General features: G+C 35.8%; 1 protein-coding gene across 1 annotated transcript; it reads right to left on the reverse strand.

Annotated features, from left to right (window-relative positions):
- Positions 1-451: 451 nt before the first annotated feature.
- On the reverse strand, positions 452-19,046 carry LOC132186263 (uncharacterized). Its single transcript, XM_059600149.1, has 25 exons — positions 18,956-19,046; positions 18,640-18,794; positions 17,532-17,641; positions 17,064-17,229; positions 16,811-16,911; positions 16,594-16,666; positions 16,359-16,494; positions 15,439-15,599; positions 14,897-15,021; positions 14,702-14,801; positions 13,239-13,335; positions 11,612-11,663; positions 11,241-11,342; positions 11,008-11,154; positions 10,683-10,845; positions 10,356-10,580; positions 10,118-10,272; positions 7,694-7,822; positions 7,473-7,590; positions 7,119-7,314; positions 6,810-6,921; positions 6,573-6,727; positions 3,665-5,117; positions 2,915-3,109; positions 452-1,274 (listed from the first exon to the last, which is right to left on the reverse strand). Exons 2-25 carry the CDS (start codon positions 18,770-18,772, stop codon positions 804-806), a joined length of 4,875 nt encoding a protein of 1,624 aa, XP_059456132.1. The 5' UTR covers positions 18,773-18,794; positions 18,956-19,046; the 3' UTR covers positions 452-803.
- Positions 19,047-22,190: the final 3,144 nt, after the last annotated feature.

Genomic DNA, 22,190 nt, shown 5'->3' on the forward strand with positions numbered 1-22,190 from the left:
GGGGGAAGGGGGGTGGTGGGGGGCTAAAAACCTTTTTTGGGAAGACTACACTCACCCTATTTACATACACCACTGAACTTTAAAAGTAACAATCAACCCTCTCAAACTATACAACACTTTCAAGTTACCTTCTCCATTATTATTTTCTGTTAAATTGGATGAAAAATTCCCTACATGACAAATACTGACATTTTCTAACCATTATACGCATTAGATGTGTGAAAATACAATTATGCTCCTTTCATAATTTTTTGTTTTTTTTTTTTAAAAAAAAAAATCCACCATAGCTTGACCGGGGAGGAAGCCATTGCGAACCAACCTCCATGGCCATGGGCTAAGAAGCACAACCTTCCCTTGCCATACAAACCATTTTGTGAAGTTTCAACTATTATGGGACGGACAGAGTACCATTACACCAACAAGCATTTTCATTTGGATGCGTATGCCAAGATGATCACAAAATGCGGAGGATGGTATGATAATGATTTATTTCTACAAAAATTGAAATCAGGAATGTCAATGATTTGACGACAACCCTATAATGAGGTATAATAATACAACAAACAATGGGGATGAAGCTAAAACAATAAAAAGAATAAAAAAAGCTCAAATACAAACAGATCAATGATACATTATATACGCATTTGTCCTGCTACCTTCTTTTTTTTTAAGCGACCTTGAATCCTACCAAAGGATATCCAGTAGCAGTAGCATCCTTGAGGTGGAAGAAGTGCAAAACGTTATGGTCCAAATTCCCCAAGTGGTCTATAGTATAAAGCAGCAAAATTACCCATGTTTGGACCTCAACCAAATGGTGAAGGAACAGGCACTGCAAGAGCATCTGATCTCTTAATGCTTCCCATACCACAAATAATGCATCCAGGTGCTGACAGAGCTGAAAATTTGGCCCCGCAAAGATCACAAACATCATATCCTATGGTTGACAGACGGCTGAGTGTAGCGGAACAGAATTGGGAGGGATCCTCCAAGGGATCAATGGACTTGTTGGACAAACCCCTTTGAATACACATGTCAATCAGGCTCCTTAATTCATCCTGCTTATTTGAAGGTGCTTTGGACAAAAGGAGTTCAAGCATCTGCTTTGAATAAGCATAATTCTGCACCTCTATGTTCCGTTTAATGGCAGTACGGATGCAATTTATACGGTGTTTTGCTAGAAGAGGTAAAGAACCTAAATGACGTGACAGTCTTGCCATCTCATCCTTTGCACTGATTGCACTTGGGCCTTGGACTTTCTGTAACCGCCCAATTTCCTGAAGTGGAATCCAAATGAAATGCAATTATAAAGCAGAACTTTACACCCACATAAAAATAGATTAAAGAGAGAATCTACCAGAAGGTAAAAATTTCGTGTACAATTGTAAAAAGTTTACATGAACGTATGTCGGTAGGCAATAGTTGGGATGATTTGTGGAGTTGAAATTCTTTTTTTTTTTTTTTAATAAAAAAATCTATTTACTGAAGGTATCACAAGAGTCAGAAAAACATAAATAATCATAATTTTGACAGATTGGCTCAGGAGTTAAAGTTAGAATTTGTAGTTTGTTTAGGTGGAATAATAAATATGGTGTGTATTTTGTGTAATACCTTTGGTCGCGCTTCCATCATATGGACTAATAATTTTTTTTTTTTTTTTTTTTTAAAAAAAAACCATAAACCATCTACTATAAACACCATCTCCTGATCCCCAAGCCAAATAAAGAAAATTTCACTAGGAAACTAGAGAACTATATAAATTTGCTACCAATACCGTATCAGGTTTTTGTATCTTTATCTATGCTTATAATAATGTGGCATCAAACAACTATGTAATTAAATTCCTTCAATGATTATAATGAACAGAGTATGGAGCAAAAACGAAGAACAAGAGTTAAGCTACACCAATCCCTCTTTGCCATTCAGCACTATCGAAGGCCCAACCCTCCATAATTCACAGCCTTCTCCAGAATTTATAACCAACAACCATCAAACAAACATGTAATTGCAAATACTCAAAAGCCTTCCAACTAATTGCCGCTAACTATATCATCATACATTTTATATCAAATATATCTATTAAATCACTTTTTTGCAACAGTTGGCTTCTGTCACTTGAGTGCAAGTATGACGAGTTGAATTAAGAATGTGGATGCACGTTTTATTCCCAAACCTGCCACACTGGCCCTCCACACCCCTTGAAGCACCTAATCCTAGGTAAATCAGGACTTGATCTGAAGTCTCTAGTACAACAACAGAGACTTCAACAGTTAAGCTAGGAGGAACAATAAGCCACCCACTCTACAACTCTTCTAAACCCTGGTTAATGCTAAAAACACCCTGACCGTGTTAACATTTACCCCAACCAAAAAGTACGTTAAACTGAAACATTGTACACTATCATTTCAAAACATAAACTTTGAATTTGGGTTCTTAGGAGGAAAAGAAAAAAAAAAAAAAACCCAAACTACAGCAACTCTGAAGGTGGCATGGATTACATTTATTAATACCTTCTTCTACTAAACAAAAATAGGCCACCCACATGGTTTCTATAACTAGGGTCAGAAAAAATCTATTGGTTGACGTTCCAGACAGTAAGAACCATCTGATCATGTCGAAACCTGGCCATAAAGGTAAGTGCTTTCCAGATCAGTTATAAAATATTTTCTGATGAATAGTTAAGAAAAAGAAAACCCTAAGCCCTGTCCTGTTCAAAGTGTCTTTAGCCTCTACACCTACATATGAGTAGGACACGTTTGGAATCAGTAAAGGACTGTAGAACAATTAGGGGGAGGGCATCATTAAAAGGAAGACTGTTTCAAACAACAGCAAAAGGCAATCCTGCAGTTCTGTGGTCCTTAGGCTTCAAGAAATAAGGGCCCATTCTACCTAATCATTTGAATAGAGATGAGAATACCTGAAGAAGAGTAACTGCTATCTTGTACTGAGCACAGATGGTTGCTTGAGCTTTAATATCAGCTCCACGAGACTGATCTTTAGCTAGAGCAAGAAAAGCTTCATCAAAACAAGATAATGCATCTGAAAGTTGATTCTGCTCAAGATGAGTAAGTCCAGTCTTGAAACAAATAGAAGCAGCTGCCCCACGGGGAACCTATTATGAGAAACGCCATGAAATTAGAAAGAACAAGGCAAGCTAGATAAAAGCATGTCCACTGGGCATACAAATACTGCATGCAGCAAATGGATTATGTCCAAAAATTCCATCATCTTAAAGCTTCCCATTTACTGCAGCACAGGGTAAAACACCTCTTTAATTCTCCGTTGCATACTTCCCCAACCCCTCACCAAAAAAAAAAAAAAGGAAAAGGAAAAGAATTTTAAAAAGAGAAGGAGGCTTGACTGAGGAATGTAGTTTCTTAAACAATTTATAGGTTACTACATGATATAAATTAATACAAGAAAATAATAGTCAATAGAATTTGTCCTTACTGTTATAAAAAATTCTCACTAAATCCCAACTGTAATAAAGAATCATAAGAGAAAAAGTGGCAAGAAAGAGTCTCCACCTCCTAGAACTTTATGTTCTGCCCACAGTAAATGTGAGAAAGCAAGTATTCTTTGTGCGTGAGGGTTGGTGTGCATGTACATACACATCAATTTATATTCTTATGCATATATGTAGGCATGTATCCCTGTCTATGTTTACCTGTCCAGGGCGCACAGAAGATGGGGGGGAAGCAGAAGGGGCTGGCGGTTTTCCTGAATCTGCAGAACTCGGAGCTCCAAGTACACTAAGATCAAGAGGTTGTGAAGAAAATGAGAGCTGAGCAGCCTGAACCTGAGACTGTGGCAGGACAGCTGCTTGACCCAAGGATTGTGGTGGGACACCACCATCAGGAAGTCCAATGGACTCTAATGAAACGACAGGTTGCTGGGTGGCTTGAGGAGGAACACCACCATCAGGAAGACTAATATCAGCTTCAGATGCATTGACTTGGTTAAGTGTTACCTTGTTTTCAACCCCTTGAGAAGTTTGGTCCAATTTAGAGAGATAAGTTCCAGGGGGAGGCAGTGAGGCTGCAACCTGAAGGGAAGGTATTGTGTTCTGGAAAAAGTCCTCCGGAATTGGTCTAGCTGTAATTCCCAAACCCCCAACCATAGAAACTGGCTGTGATACTATTGAAGACTGTGTCAATGAGTCCATGCCAAATAGATCACCAGGGGCAGACACTGTAGGAGCAGTCACCATTCCACTGGCAGCAGGAGAAGGTTGGGATAAAAGCTGGCCAAGGTCCTGTGATCCACCACTTAACGACTTGGTCCTACTCATGGGCGGACCTAACCCTTCTGCAAGTTTAAGCTGCTTTGTCGCTTCTTTAATCTTATTCACATCCACCGTAGCAGATGCAATTGGCTTGTCCCGTATTCTAATGTGTATCTTTTTAGTTTTTGATACTCCCTCCTCGTCACTGCTGCTACCATCACCAGCAGCACCATACATTGACTTCTTAAATTCTTCTTCTGCTTTAGCCTGTTCATCTGCAGCAGTTGAACTGGCAAATTGTTTGCCAAGCGTTTCCAGACCCATCAAGGAATCACCCTTGGAATTACCGTCAGGAACTCCATTGGACTTATTAGAGATGTATTTAACTGAAGACATTTGAAGACCATTTGGCTTCTTGTCAGCACCTGCAGGCGTAAACGCTTTGACCAAGCTATTGTCCCTTACTTCTACTATGCTGCCTCTGCCTTTAATTGAACCCAGGTAAACACCAATGTGATCTGTAATAATGGATGGGATAGGACCATCATCAGTCTTCATGTATGGCATCACTTCTGCAGCTAGCTCCCACTGAGGTATATTCTTCAAGTTAATAGGGGTTTTGATTTCCCAGTTCCCACCACCCCATTCAGATCCTTTGGGAACCATACTCTCAGCTGCAAAGTTGGCAAAAATGCCTTGTGTCCACCCGGTAGAGCGAACTCTTAAAATCCTTTCACAATATCTCCTCAATTCTGAATCAGTCCCATCCTCTTCCAATTTTTGAGCAAGACGCCGCATAGCACTGGGGTTAAGGTGGCATATAAACAGATCAAGCATGCTTTCATAGTCTGCTATAACTTCAAAAGTTTCTTTTGCACTGTCAAATTGACCAAACCTGCAACTCTCTCATAATTAGAATACCAAAAACAAGTACCACATTTATTAGTAATGAGAAAATGATCACTTCATCATTTCAGTACTTTTTTTTTTGTAAGTTCATCATTTCAATAGTTTGAGTCTTTGAATCCTGGATATGAAAAAACTAGCATACTTTACAGTATGCTAATTAAATGTTGCTAGCATCAACACTTTTTTTTCTTTTTCTAGTTATTTGTCTCTCTTGTATACTTCCTATATACTTGGGTTGCAACCCTTTCACTTTTTAATAAAATTTGATTTCTTATCAAAAAAATGACAAATAGGGATAAAACATTATTGGAGATTAAGCAACATTAATCATAGAGAGAATATGTTTAGCTTGAGCATAGCTCATAAATAATACGCGAAGAATGAATTCCTATTACCATTTTCCAGAGTTACATGCATTTTAACTGCCATAAACCATTACTTGTCCTCCCTAAATAGATAACGGAATAGAAAGTCTTAACAAGGAAAGATGGAGAAAAATGACAAGTATCAACACAATCAATAACTTTCATCAAACAAATCCCACATTTTAATCTCCCCCTTAGGCCAGAGTATAGATATCTAGCAAATCCAGTGCAGTACTGTAATAGCCCAGGAAAAGCACTAGCCACATCTGTGTTATCACCCCAAAAGGACTAGTCAATTTGAAACTTCCCTAGAATTCATTATAAAGCACAGTTTCACTTGGTAACTAGGCAATGTGAGACTTAGAGCCTGTTTGAGATTGCATTTAGAACTTTTGAGCAAAAACTTCATTTTTAAGCTTTTGCCAAAAGTATTTTTTAATTATTTTTAGGTTTTTTGGACCATTAAAAGCGCTTTTAATTTTTTTACCAAACGGATACTTTTTTCTTTAAACGGACTTTTTGAGTGTTAAAAGCACTTTTAAACCCCTCAAATGCAATCTCAAACAAGCCGTTAGCATTTATCACTATCTTTATACACCATCCACTATATGTGGGCTACTCCTCATCTTCCCAATATGGGATTGGGGTGTTACAAGTACAAATCTCTAAATTTGATTTCTCCATTATTTAGTTCACATACTTCTCGACTTAATACCCAATATATAACTTTCCATGCTTATCATTACACTCATCATAATGTCTTAATACAATTATAGTCAACTTCAGTACACAGTCATTGCATTTAGTCACCTCATTACAACAATGGATCTTTCATGGAACCAGCAACTAGAACACCCATCTCATTAATAAGCACAATACAAGCATAGAAACACCACCCCCCAGCAAATAGCCAAACATTCTATACAAAAGTCATCATGAAGTTCATCAATAATAAACAATAACATAATTACAAGTATACAAGTCACAATAACATAATTACTAGTAGAATCAATATATTTCCAGGAAGATATTTGCAGCATCAGCAATTAAAATGAAAAATTGTCTTATCTGCATACTTGATACAGGCATAGCCCAACTGCCGGAACCGGTGGAACAAATGAGAGGTTGGAGGACATCTAGGATAATCTCTAGAACGCAAGAATTCATCTTTCAAAACAGATAAAGCAGTGGAAAAACGGAGTGCGTTGATAGCATAGACACCCCGCAACACCTAAGCGCAATGTACAGCACCTTCAGAAACTAAAGTAGACAGGAAAAAAAAAATGCAAAACAACATATTATCTATCACTCACCTGAGTAAACTGTGGGCCAGCTTGGGATAATGATACAGCAAGATCTCCGCAAACAGGAGAACCTCTAGCAAGTATATCAAGAGACCTTGGAGTTATACGCAAGCTGTCAAACCTTCATCAGATAACAGCTTGAGGTGTCAGAAATCATTTGCTCTCATACAGGGAAATATAAAGAAAATAGAAAAGGGCATTCAAATCCAAACTTTATACCGCATTCAGGGGTAAAATTCAGTAAATTGTAAGATAAATGTTCCAGAAAGACAGCATGTGTATGGATCAGAGAAGAAAGAGGGGGGGGGCGGGGGGAACCTTGATGTTATTTGGTACAATATTTCTGACAGGTCAAGCTTCTGCTCAAAACTTTCTTGCATAGTGGCAAATCCAATAAGAAGAGGTTCAAGAAGCCCAACAAGACAGCTCTTGATCTCAACCCCCTTCTTTTGTCTAGGATTTATTTCTGTCGGGTTGGCAAGCAACAATCGATCATTCAAAGCACCAACCATAACTGCACAAGAGAAGTTTGTCTTAATAGCTCGGAAGAAAAATGGTAACTTTACTATTAAAATCCACTACACATGAAACAAACCAAAAAGTACACTAGGCTGCAGAGTGGTCTAGCAAGCTAAAAGAAACAACACAGCATCAGCAGCATAAAATACATACCAGCATTAGGCATACTGATGGAGAGAATGGTCCTCGCTTTTCCATCCCAGCCAAGCACACTAATCGCAGTGGCAGTAGAAAAGAGAAGTGCGGGCCCAACCCATAGAAGGGATCTAAAGTGCTAGTAAGTTAAGTGTTCAAACAAGCATTGAAACCTCAACGATACAAATACACACACATATATAAAGACATAATTTTCACTCCATTTTATTTGAGGATATTGAAGGAAGTCCTTTATCAAATTTTGTGGAGCTGCTTGCCAGTATATCAAGATCAGTTGAAACTATAAGCACCCTTTTCGTAGTTAAAATTCCAGCGACATAGCCCCTAAGAGTTTCTTGCCAGTGGACCTATCATAGTTGAAGAATATAACCTTTTCAATAAGCATATTTAAAACCATTGTGGGCTTAATTGAATGAGATCCACAACAGTGGTCATTGTAATGAAGATACTTCCAAAAATATAAAATTGGATGTAATTAGAAAGCTAAATAAATGCTAGATGCACCAGCACCAAAAAAAACAACGCAAATATCAACAAAAACATTGATGACAAAACGTGATATACGAAAAGCATGACAAGCAAACAACTAAGCAGCTACAATAATTGTAAGTTTTGGCATGGCAAACCCAAAATATAAGTTTTGAGGGAAGGTAGAGAACATTTTGCTAATATATATCGTTGTTTATTGAATAGGATGTAATAAACAGCAAGGTGTGCAAGCACACACACACACACACAATATACAAGCATAAAAATACTTGAAACTTCTTTGGCTTCAATCTACGATTGAAGGATTAGAATGTCATATTTTGCAATAAATGTGGAAAAGGGAGTGGAAGTTCAAAAAAGAAAATTGAAATCGTTTATATCAAACTATAGTACTGTGTGGGGAAAAAAAAAAAGGCTAGGTATTGATCAGAACATGAGAACCCATTAACATTCATTTCACAAAATAGAGGGCCACCTCCAATTAAAATCCAATTCATCTTACAGCCCAAGCAAAGGTGCTCTTTGTTGACTAGCAAAGCTTCTAGTGTTCACACTCTCCTCCTCTTCCTCCTCCTTTGTCTCTCTCACACACACAAATACTAATATTTTAATTTGATCCCACTAGGAGATGTGCATGTATCATAAATCTTGTGGTCACAGCCAGGGTACAGTTTGAATATTCATAAACTAAATGAAGTCAAATAAGATGCTGTTAGGGCTTTAGGCTAATGCTAGAAACCCTCATCAAACTGGTTCTCAAGGCAATGGTTTGAAATCCATCCTCATGCTAACCCCAATAAAATCTGTCCATCACCCAGTGGAAGGAACATCATTTCTTTATTTAGGGTGTCACTTAGTACCATAATCCTTGCATCTTTTATTCTTTTCGTTTGTTAAAAATAGTCTTTAAAAAAATTCATGTTAGAAATTCTTCAAGATTTTCTATATACAAAATATCCAAAAAAATGCATACTCACTGACAGATTCAGTAATAAACCAAAAACACTGCAATACATACAACATAAGATGCAAGAGTAATCACAATCCCACCCAGCCCTCCCTTCCCAAAAGTGCCAGTCAGGGGTACTAACAAGTCAATACCTTGACTAAGCAATTAGACAACCCTATACTGAAAGTTCATTTGCTGATGCAGTAGACAATTGAAGATTTTGCAGAGCCAACATGATATTCACTAATATATTCCAAACAGATCCTACATATTAGAGAATTCCAGTTCTAGGGTCATTTTAGTAATTTTCAGATTCGGCCCAATTGTATTTAAAATACTAGTTCTTTGGTTATGAGTCTAGCTTATTCTACTCTTGTTTAGGTTAAGCTTGAGTTTTCTTTTGCTATTAGGAAATCCTTTTTTAGTTTTTTTCATATTATGCTCGGACTTTGGTACTGTATAAGCAGCTTGTGACATTGTAAACAATTGGAAAGAACTTTGATTAATAAGAATTCAGCATATTATGCTTTCTTCAATGGTGACAGTTCAATGGAATTCTTCTAGGTGAGATCCTAGAAAGCCTTGGCAAGATTCCAAGGTTTTACTAATTGTTTCTTTTCCTACTCTTTAATGTTCGACCTCAACCAAGCGTTGTTTAGCCACCATCCATTAACCCTTAAAAATCCTGTCTTACCAAATCCAATATACCCATCATCAATTAAAATCTAAAAACCCCAACATATTTACTGTTCCCAGTACCATTCACGGGTACAGGACAGCACCTCTCTTTATTTGTTTTCTAGTGTTAATTCAAACACAAACCATCTTTAATCCTTAAACCAGCCTTCTTGATCATAAAACCCTAATACTTAAAAGTCTTCTGGCCCTCCTATACTGATTGTAAAAAATGCTAATCTCTAAATTAGAAAGCCCTACATTATTCCCATTTGCAAATAAAAGCAACTGACTAGTTTTGTATTTAGCTACACAGTGTATTAAAACTATTGGACACGGGGGCTTTTAGCAAACTAAACAGAACTGTCCTACTGCATCAATGTCAACTATGATTTAGGGTTTTTCACCGACAGTGCCAACTACAGTGTTGGATTTCTACCAACAATGCCAACTATGAATTTAGAGGTTTCTAATTGACCTACATGTATGCCAATGAGTCCAGAGTTTCCTTGAAAATGAAAATTTTTACCTGAAGTACAATCTCGTTTGCTTTCAACTTGATTAACTTTTTCCCTTCAGATTTTGTCGATATATAATGACCATCAGCAGTTGAAAGGCGGTATCCATGAACCAGCTTTGCCAAGCCAATCTGATTCCCATGCGAAGCAAACATCAGAGTTGACTCTACAATTGCAGAAGAATGCGATCAGCATATTAGGCTATATAGGACAGAATATTAAACATGAAAGATATTCTTTCCAGAGCACCTAGTGGAGTAGAAAAGATGCGATCAACTTCAGTGTCAAATATAAACTGCACGGGTCCCCGAATAGAACTATTATTAGCATCAGCAGATTTGTTCTCTTCAAGTACATTCTTTTCATTAGCTTGTGAAACCGATCCTGGCAGAATATATAAAGCCAGTCCACTCTTGTCGTCATCAAGAACTGCAAACTGATTTTCATTGGGACCAATAAATGCAGCATCTCGACCTAGAACGTATATTTTGAATATTACTTGGTTGCATAGATGAAAAACTAAGATAATTTTGAGAAACAATAGAGGAAAGAAAGGAGTTCCAAACACAGGCAAACCTTTGACTGTGCTATTTTTGCTGTTTGCTGTCAGTGAATCAATATTTTCCCAATAAAGCACAACTTCATTTGTAGCACCACCGAACTCATAAACAACAAGAAATATGTGCTGCTTTTTACTGTAAAGTATGTACTTCACATGGTACTCCACATTGCCAGGAATCTGGGGAAAAAAGAGAAAATAACTTCAGCAGCAACTTGGACATGACATTGCAGTTACTAACATAAAACCTTACCCTAATGGAAGAGACTTTGTATAAAAATTATATTTATGATACAACACAGTATAATATTTTCACAAAGAATCAACCACTTTCTACATTACCGATGTATAAAGTTTCTTATAGATACTATCTGCTCCGGTAGATAGATTATATGCCATAAGATTTACGCCATCCACATAAAAAGCCCTGACAGGATAATGAAGAACTCGATTCTCTTTATTGAAGAAATTTAGCTCCAAATGTAACGGCTGCGAGTGATGGTGCCATACACAAATTAAACAAAAGCAAGAAAGATATTAAGATCAAAATCAAGTTAAAATATCAACAATGTTACCTGGCAAACTGGAATGTGCTTCAGATGATGTTTAGCATCCAAAACAGTGATGAGTGGCAGCTGAGATATTGGAGCATTTTTTGCATGACCTTCCATAAAATGCTGTAAGAATCATGTACAAATAATGAGTTAACAACATTAAAATCAAAGGAACATGAACATTGGGACTATGGCTTGGACCAAAAGCAGTTAACAAAAGCAGAAGGTCAGACAAAGTTCCTTGGACTTTGGACTTCAATTATCTAAGTTGCACCCAAAGCCATAACAATTTTGCCATCCAAAATTTCATAGAATACTCATTATAACAAAGGCATATTGGACAAAAGCTTTTACTTGGGATAAAAAATTAATTAAAAAGGCAAGGAACATACACTGTAAAGAAAAGCCTTCCGAGCAATGTCCGTCATTGTAAGCTGACTATGGCTGCCATAAGGGATACAATTGTCAATAATTAATATATCATAATTGCAAATCAAAATTTATACACTGATAGCATATCATCAGAGAAGATTGAGGTCATTCATATAAATATCATAAATGGTTCTACAGGAATTGTTGCTTTTTAAATCTTCTTGTTATGGATATACTCAAAATGTATGGGCAATGAGGTCAAACTTAAATGGCATCTACTCTCTCAATAAGAACAAAGTGGATAGTGTGGGTAGTTGGCTCAATACCATGAGGTGCATGTCCAACTCACCAATAATAAGTAAAAGATATCTATACTCACAATTATATTCAACTAGATAAGGCAATCATAACAAAAAATTTGAGAGTATGATTCTAAAACTTGAATTGAGGAATTAACATGTAAGAAGATTATCGATGGGAAAAGAACTTGATTGCAACAAATCAATATGAGTGAATTATTCCCAAAAATAAAAGCAATCACCCAGTGTTGCTCCTGCCAACATGGGGTCTTAAAGCAATCACATCCGGCTCAACAAATTTTAGCTAAAGAATCACTTTTTTTTTTTTTTTCCTATTTTAGCTACCCACTTTTTCAAAGCATCTACATCTCACTCTCTATTTTAACTTACCCACTCTTGTTATTCCATTTAAAATACATTCTTTATCCAATTTCACTATTCCCTAAGAGGAGAGAGAATCATACTGATTTTTTTTTAATTAGTTTATTTATGCATTGTTAAGCTACACTGGTAGCCAAAATTGGCTAGCCAGATGAAGATGAAATTTTGCCAATTTTTGCTACAAGACTGGCCAAAATAACCTTTGGCTAGCTCAATGAGAATGCTCTTAACCCTGAAAACAATGGCTAATAATAAATTAAGACACCTTTAACTGATATAATGTCTTTCATTCATAAAGATCAGAGTACGTAAATTTATCATACTATACCATAGATCTTCAGCAAAATTTCTACTCGTCATTAGGACTAAAACAGCACATAGTCCACTTATCTTTACAGGTATTTTTATCCTGAAGCTTGGGGACTATATACCACGTCCCATCTTCAATCAGACCAGAATAAATATATTATGTCTCTTCATTTAGCTTCCGCCTAAAGTTGAGTGAGGTAAAAGTTTTCACAGGAGAGTTCATTTTCAGGTGCCAAAATTTGTGACTAGGTTGGAAAGTGATTTATTATGTCCCCTCTAATAATATTTGTCTTTAATATTCAACAATGACAGGTTCTTCCACAAACTCAATATATCACCATAGTATAACTATAGAAATGCATGTATCGTACCAATCTAGATTTTTTGAACATCAGCATGTCCAAAACCTTAGTTCCATATCATAATGTAGCATGTGTACCCGATGTTAACAAGAGCCAATATGTGTGTATGCTCACATATAAAATTTGCAAAGAAATTTAAAACCTTTCATGACAGTATCTACTCTCGAGCATCCAAGATCAAGAATAAGCCATTCAAGATTATAGTATTACATAATCAGATGTGAAATCCAAACTACACTTCCCATGGTAATGACTACAGACATATTCTTCCTGGTTTACAATAAATGTGAACTCACCCTTTAAGATGATGTTCATGAAGTTGCGCTTGAAGTTGATGGTCAGCTAATATTCCAGATGCACCCAAAGATGAAAGCTTTTCTTTCAAAACAGAAGCTGCACAGTACCCCTACCATTAGCATATCTGGTCAAATAGCAATGTAGGAACCCAAACAACATTTTTAAAGATTATATACATAATATTAAGATCATAATACTAAGATCATAATATTAAGATCTTAATAAAAACTCTATTTTATTGCAATGTCTTTCTCAAAATTGTCTTCAATGTATACGATATAATGTTACCTTTTTTTGGTAGCCCCTTTTATGCATCCAATACTATATGTTTGATAAAGGTTTTAAATGTAAATGATTCTATGTGCATGCTTTTGCTATGTTATGAATATGTTATGATACTTGATGAAAAGACAGATAGGAAAGAAAAAGGGATACAATCGTATGAATGCATGAAAGGTTTAAATTGTTTTTGGCCATATGAAATGATGTACAATGGTACTGTAGCTAATGGGAAAGGGAAACCATCTCGTATGATCCACCGGGAAAGGCTCACTTGAGTGCACCATCGTCTATTAAGTGATATCTATATCCTAGATACAGCTCCACCTGTAGCCACAAGAATGGAGTCGGGATTCTTGTGATCGCCAACCCTTACAAGGCATAATTGTGTGTCGACCACTCGAGATTAAAGGGGAAAAAACAGGTTTATGATATGTGTGAATGTTACACTTGTATTTTTTTCATGTTTTTTGAAATAAAAATTGTTTCCAACTTCGTTTACTTCTACTTACTGACTATTTGACTCACCCTTTATTTTTATGTTTTAGAGCAACCCAAATGATGTCGTGGATGGTTCTACATGCCAAGGAAACTAGGGTCAAAAGCCTTCATCAAGAAGCCGATTTGAATAAGTGCCAGTGGCACATTAGATTGTCTGTGTTTTGACATGATTTCTATGTTAAGACTAAGGGTTTAGAAGTAAAGCTTTCATGCCATGAGTTATAATAATAGTAATACGATGGCTTAAGTTTTAATTGTTATGAGACGTTTGATTTACTTTGATTTCAGTTCACGGAATTCTTGTATCCTTATGTTTTTTATTCGAGTGATACGTAATATCGTCTTCTTATGGGAAGGGGTTGTTACACCAATGGTTAAAGACATCTGGAACAAACATACATTTCATCATAGCAACTCCAAACAAATGCCAGATTTTGCTAAAAGATATTAAGTAACAGATAGTAGGTTTTCCACATAGCACAGTGAAATAAAAAATCAACTCCAATCATGAACAATAAAAACAAGCCATTAACAAGATTTTGTGAAAACATTTCACACAAACACACATAGCCACAAGTTAAACGAACACAGATAGGTGGAACCTTTACTTTTCCTATGAAAATATTGAAAAACATATATACATTATGTTCAAGCATATATACATATTCAGATGGACAATCACCTGAAGATCCCCTCGCACTTTGCAAAACTGCAAAAAGTTGTTTCCTTCCTTCCCTGGAGTATGCAGCCCTACTTTTCAAATTGTCCCCACCTGTCATATTCTGTAAAAATAAAATGAAAAATGTGTAACATATAAAATTTTCACTTCACATAATAATGAACAAGGCAATGAACCATTTAATTGATTGAACTTAACTGCAAACAACAATGCTGCTAAATTAAGTTTTGGGTGAACTTCTAAAGTTTTGATGCGCGGTAAGGGATAAACCGCTTCTCCACCCTGCTGAGAAAGGATGAGAGGGATATCAATTGATTCAATTGCTGCAGAACAAAATGTGAGATATCCCAGTCAGTGCAATACACTTTAACATTACCAACATCTATGCAGATGACCTCACTGTTAGCCCAAGTGTAAATGTAAGCACTGAATGTCATATACAACAGAAAAAAAAACTACAGCATCGCAGGCCTAGAATTTTCAACAGCCTTTAAATATGCTATTACGAAGTAATAATTATGCAATGAGCAGTCATGGTAACAGTACAATAGCAGAATGAAACAAAATGACTTCCAGTTGGTACATTTATGGGGAAAAGAGCATGTAGCAGCAACTGACTTGGATTGCCATGTGAAATTTGAAAATAACAATTGAGTGAAAACCAGCATGCTTCATGGTATCAGAATCATTATCCTTTCCATGGTAAAGGCAGAAAGAGTTAGAATGAATATTAAGCTAACCAGCCGGCTCAAAAAAATTTGCTTGCATTGGCGGTCTATTAGGATTTAGTATAACTCGAGTTTTCCACACTTGAAGAGTTCCATCCTTGGAAAGAGTGATAAGTAATCGCAATACTGGGAGCCAAGCAACTGATGTTATTGGTTGGGAGCCCACTTGTGTACTGAAATTGGAATGAAAAAAATAACCGTTAGAATCTAATTAACAAAAACAAGAGATAAGATCATACTCAAAACCATATACATGCTATAAAGACAAAACCCCAAAAAAAAAACTAAGTTTTTACGAAGGTATGACCAACTGTCCCTTCAGTAACTTTCATTCGACAAACTTAGATCCATCTACCATTGTACTCATTCATAAATCCGTGAATATCATATATGTAGTACACATAGGCAGCCCTAAAAATCAACACAGCCTGGACCCAAGAGCTATCTTTTTGCTGGCCTGGGACCAATAGCCCGTCTCTGGAGATTCCCAAGCCCATAATGATTATCTGATTGATTATCACAAAGACATGAAGGCCTTTTACTTAAAACCATAGATATTTCAAGGCCAATAATGCAATGCTCTGGATGTCGAAAGATTGCTTGGAATCTACTTTTCTAATTAATTTGCTAGAAATTTTTAATTCAAAAATAGAAAAAATTAAATCTCAATCGACCCAAAATTAAGAAAGCAGTAAGAAAGGTAAAGTATTACAACTTGTTTAATAAAGTGAACTCTAAGTGTAAGAGAATGAATGCCTTGCCCTAGTAGAATTAAACAGTTCTAGCGGGCAATATACCAACTTATCCTTCATATAATATAACTATCCTGATTTCCTTTATCTCCAACTTGAGAGAGAGAGAGAGAGCGAGTCAGAACTATTTGAAATAGCATGTTACCCTGTGAGAGAACACTACAACCATAAACAACTTACATTCCAATCATATTAGGTCGCTCAGTTGACACATCCCAGGCCAAAAGCGTACCCCGTCGATCACCAACAAAAATCCACTCCAACGTTGGATGAAAAGCAAATGCCCCAGCGCCAATGAGCTTTATAGCGTTGTCAACTGCAACAATAGTAAAAGTTCAATAAACATATATGCCACTTGAAAGTGGTAATATACAAAATCATCTAAAGGCAAGATTCAGTATAGCTTCTATCTCACGTTGCAGTGTGTAATGAACAGCATAGGTATGAATGTTGTATGCTCGAATCAAACCATCTGCATAAGCCACATACTGGAGAGGAAAAGAGAAAAAGAATCTTACAATATCACTGAACAAAAAGGTCAAGTAGACTAGACAAATAATCTAGCAAAAATACATGTCCAGTAACTAACAAAGAAACTAGAACTTTCAACCAAACAAAAACAAATATGCTACCAGGACAGGGAGGCGAGGATGGCAAGAAAGATTGACAATAGGTTTCTTCAAGTCTGTCTTAATTTTTGTAGGTGCTCTTCCTCCTTCAACAGTTCCAACAACTTCACGCATGCAAAATAGTTCAAGAATTAAAAGTCAGTATAAATATTTTCAAATCAAATTCGTAGCAAGGTGATGCAAAAAAATCCAAAGTGCACTAACAATGAATGATAAATGATTTATCCATTATAAAATAAACCAACCAACAACCTACCTGTTACACTCATCCTTCGGTGAAAACCAAAAAACACAACAGGTTGGAGAGGTGTCAAAGCAAGATGGACTTCCGTATCAGAAGAAATTTGTTCCATCTTCTTTTCAGGAGAATGCAACACGCAAGTTTGCTCAGCATCAAAATCACAAGAGCGAATTGTACAATCCTACAAAATAGGGGAAAGAATCATATATTTTTCATATACATTAAAAAACTCCATGCAGATAAAAATATAAACTAAGTTCTATAATGAAACTTAATATCAAATAAAGTGTAGAACAAAATAAAGGGAAGCAACAGGAAAAACTAGCAGCAACAACAAATTCAAGAAAAGATAAATTATTACGAAACCCACACATTTATCCCTATAGATGTACCAATAAATAGCAAAATAAAAATAACTTCACAACCTTAGAATATTTAACACAATCCAAACATCCTAAACAGGAGGGTGTATTGGGAACCAACCTCAAGCATGGCAACCACAGCATGCCCACTCGTAGGACTATAAGACATGCGGACGGCAGGTGCGCCAACATCAATAGAAGAGATCTTGCTTCCTGTTAATGCATCAAATTCTGTGCATACAGAAATTGGACATCCTCATGTAAAAAACTTGTTACTAGCTCTCAAATGGTAAAGAAAGCACCATAAAGATTTTTTTTTTTATAAGTAATCAACACATATCATTAAAAGCGTTAAGGATCCCCTAAGTACACAAGAAGTATACAAGTGGAAGCACTAGTTAGAATGAGCAAAAAGAACAAGGAAAGCACTATAAATAATTGTCAAATGAGAAACATAAGCAACTGTCCAAAGATACAAAGTTTTAAAGAATAAGGACTTCATCTTGTCCAATGTCCTCTCCCGGTCCTCAAAAATTCAGTCATTCCTTTCCAAAAGCACCATAAACATAAAGATTAACTTGTGAACAGAATGAATTCACATATAAGGACATGCTAAACATATGAATGTTTCAAAGTTGAATAAAAGCAACACAACTTTTCAGCCCTTTTTGGACATCTTCACGCAAAATATGAGAAACACAAGGTCCTCCTAGAAAAAGAACCAAAGTCATCAAGCTTAAAAAAGTAGGTAATCCCATCAATATACTAATGCAAGCTCTATGGGAACTCCATAGTTGAAATTCTAGTAAGATGTAGCAGTTCCAGACCCTTACGAACAGACCATATAATTCAAGATAGAATAGTTGAAATTCTAGAAAATGACACTTCAAGGCATCACGCATTCTAGTGTTTATCTCATACAAGTAACAACCAGTGCCTGTCATGCTCAGAACGCACAAACGCGTGCAAGCGCGCATAGATGCACAACACATGCAATAGGCACGCACACTCCAAACCTAAGCAATGGAATATCATTATATCAATAAAAATAAAACCAATTTACGAATAATACAGAAAACAAAGATCAAAGTCCAAGCAATAGTTTTCGATCAAATTCCACAGAAAATGCACTTGAGGAACTGATTCGACCAACAATTGAATAAAGAGGTGTCTTAAAAAATGCGAGAGCAACAAAATCAACAATGACTTGACCTAGGGCTTAAGTTTACCGATGATGAAGTTTCCGATGGCGACGGCAACGAGTGCCTGATGTGGATGAAACGACGCCGCGTGAGGCTGCAAGGGCTTCTGGCCCCGTCCCACGTGGCGCAGATCCAGATGCTGCACCGTCGTCCACTCCATGGATCCTCGCCCTCGATTTCACCTGCCACTCCAACATTACCCCTCCCAATCAGAAAATCTATACACACACCTCCATATATATACACAACACATAACCGAATCAAGAAAGTAAAAAATTCGAGCAAAAGAGCGAGTGATAAGATTTTAGTTTAGATTAAGAAATTGTAGGAAATCTGGCATTACCTATTGATAGCTATGCGAAAAGGGAGCTCATTTAAAGAAGACTGGTTCTGATTGTTACGACGGACGAGAGAGAGAGGGAGAGAGAGATCACAGAGCAAGAAAGTCTGAGAAAAAAAAAAAGGAAATAAAAGGTTGGCGAAATGAAAGACAGAGACGCCGAGAGCATTGGACCGGGCTGGGCTGGGATTTGAAACAACTTAAAAACGGGTCAAGCGCTAAGGCCCAGATTAGTGTTGATGATATAATCCGTAGTCAAGGCCCAACGAAAGATGACCCAAAAGGCTTTTGGGCTTGTAGCTTGTAAGTGCATTATACGTTTGGCTTGTGATCTATTATTTTGGAGATTTTGACCAAGCATTTTTACATACATTAAAGCTTTAAATTGGAAGTCATTTTTATTATCATGCCTTTAATTCGACATTTTAGTAATTGCTTTTTTTTTTGAGTAAGTAGCGTGCGCTTTAGATTTATTGCATAACTTGCAAAGCAGATAAGTCTGCCTGCAAAAGGTCACGTATACATGCCGGTGGGTTATAAAGCCACACCATTTGAACATTTTCGGTTACCGCCAATCTAGCTAAAGTATGAGTCACCTTGTTCTCCTCTCTAGGTACAAATTGCATTTTCCAAGCCAGTATGGCCCGTAAAGACATTTTAGTAATTGCTTTGATAAACTTATAATGCTTTGGGCTTTTATTTCTTATAAATTGGGTTGTAAGAAAATTTTTCCAACCCAATCTCTAAAATGTCATGTATTCATTAGCATGTAAGAAGTACATGATTTTTTAATAGCGTATACTTCTCACATGTTTTTTTAATAATATTAATGGTAAAAAAAAGTATACTTTCTCACGTGCTCAAACAAGACATAACACTTTTAGAGAATGATTTTTACAGTTCAATTGAAAATAAGTTTTTTTTATATCCGATCATTACCTGTGATTTGCTAAAGTAGCCAGGAAGACTATTGTAAATATATATTTATATATATAAAGATGGAAGCAAGATGGGTGGGTGTCCCAGGCAAAGTCATTCATATCTGATTTTCATTCCCCCTTCTATTAATGCTTTTTGTCACTTTATATTTTGGAATATATTATGGCCATTGGGGACTGCTACAAAGGGTCAAAGGTGATCGTAAATGAAGTGAGAGAAATCAAAAGAAGCGCTATGAAAGTGAGAACCAGCAACATTCAATGGATTTGATGGGTCCTGCTTGGATTCTTTTTCATTCATTGATGTAAAGCAAAATGCAATCCACAATTTGCCTTACATTTTAGATGCACCATTAAATATATTTTTATATAATTAGGATGATATGGTAATAGAAAATAATGACTTGTAAAAATTAATTAAAACTTAATTTTCAGTCATTTTAGTCATATAATAATCAACTAAATAATATTTTTTCATGAGAATTGACATGCACCACTTAGCCCTAAGAGACCAATTACCCATGGTTTGAAAGGCAAAGCAGTTTGACTGCTTATACGTCATTCAAGGTCGGATTTCAGTGACAAAAGGTTTGGATGCCCGTTTGGTTTCTCTTGTAAGTCAATCTTTGTTTTGCTCATCCTATAAATATTCATCCTATAAATTATCCAAGGATATCACAACGGTTGTGGTTTAAAGAGATGATATTAACTATATTTTTATTTATTTTACAATGTTAATGTAATAATCTAAACTAGCCTCTTATTTTTTTAACATTTTATGACTGCCAAATTAACATTGTGAGATAAAAAAAAAATAGTTTATAGCATTAATATTATGAGTAATGGTAGGAACCATCTTATTATCTTATTTTTATCCTCATAAAGTTAATGTGACTTTTAAATTCATTATCATATTTGGGATGAATCATAATTAAATTTTAATCCAATGGTAATTTTAAAAGCCACATCAACTCTAAGAATATAAAAATAAGATATTTTAAAAAAAATGGTGTCAATAAAAATTTCTAAAAAAATAATGGCTTTTTGGACAAATTCTTTTTAGAACTAGGGAATTTTAGGAAACATTATTCAATTCCAGTGAGGAAATGTTCTCACTCATATGTTGTCATCAAATGGATGAATCCGAATGATTATTATATTCCACCTTCTTGTATTCCTAGTAACACATTCTTATTCCTAAGTATTTATAATTTCATTGTATTAAGAGTGTTTTAAATTTTTAAGATAAGTGGTGATTTAATATAGTATCATAATAGTGATCATGAGTTTATTGTGTCTATAATTTACCTAGCAGGTAATAGGGGTACAATGTCCTACAAACACCAAGCTTAAAAAAAAGAATAATTTTGGAAAATACATTTTTATTCTATAATTACCACATATTAATGCAAATGTGAGAGTCTCAATCAATTTTTTAATCGGCTATTGTTTAAGAAAAATTCAAATGTTGATTAAGACTGTCACATCATCAACTTTGTAGAATAAAAAAACAATGATTTGTAGCATTTCTCGAAAAAGAATAATAATAACAGTGATAATAATTATTAAAAAAAAAAAAAAGGAACACCAGCAGTGCTAACAGCTTCATCGCCATATCTATTGCTGTATTACCCACGAAGCTAGCTAAGGACATGTGAGCTCATTTAAGGCAGCCTCCCTTATTTTGTCTCCCAGCCACAAAGTTCTTCATCAGGGGCCATACAACTTGAAGAGGAGCTATTAACGCATTACTTGTCTTTTATCTATTCCCTTTCAACACTTGGGATTTCTCTTGCGATGCTAATGAAAGTTACATCTTTAAAGATAAATATAATATGGACATAATTTGATGAAAATGACAACACAAGCTAACTCTTTCTCTCTTTTTTTTTTTTTTTTTTTTTCTTTTTGTTTTTCTTCTTCCCATTTATGTAATTTTAATTTAAGCCAAGACCAAATGGATTGTTAAAATCTCTCACTCATGTAAAATCCAAGAAAAATAGCAAGATGATGAGATAGAGAGATTGCAATGTAGGAAACTATTTCTTCAGTTTCTAGCCAGATTACATTATTGCCCTAAGGTTTGAGTTTTGTCTGGGCTTATGCTTAAACAACAAAAAAAAAAAAAAAAAAAAACTTTTATGTTTTGATTTGCTTTGGATTCAATAATTACAGCGTTGAATTTTCATGCCCTTTACCCGAGACTGCTCTCTCTCCATTTTCAGGTTAGCCATATGCTGTAAAGGAAAGGAAACAAAAAGGTAACTGCTGGATATGATGGTCATCCATGTTAGTTAGAA

The sequence above is a fragment of the Corylus avellana genome, chromosome ca7 (genome assembly GCF_901000735.1).
Source record: "Corylus avellana chromosome ca7, CavTom2PMs-1.0".
Lineage (NCBI taxonomy): Eukaryota > Viridiplantae > Streptophyta > Magnoliopsida > Fagales > Betulaceae > Corylus > Corylus avellana.

Excerpts from the sequence above, each read along its gene's own strand:
- LOC132186263 (XM_059600149.1), bottom strand. The coding sequence starts at position 18,772 with ATGGAGTGGACGACGGTGCAGCATCTGGATCTGCGCCACGTGGGACGG. Across the intron at positions 7,823-10,117 it reads CAAACGAGATTGTACTTCAG|GTCCACTGGCAAGAAACTCT; the intron begins GTAAAAATTTTC and ends CAACTATGATAG. Across the intron at positions 5,118-6,572 it reads TTGGGCTATGCCTGTATCAA|GTTTGGTCAATTTGACAGTG; the intron begins GTATGCAGATAA and ends AGAGAGTTGCAG.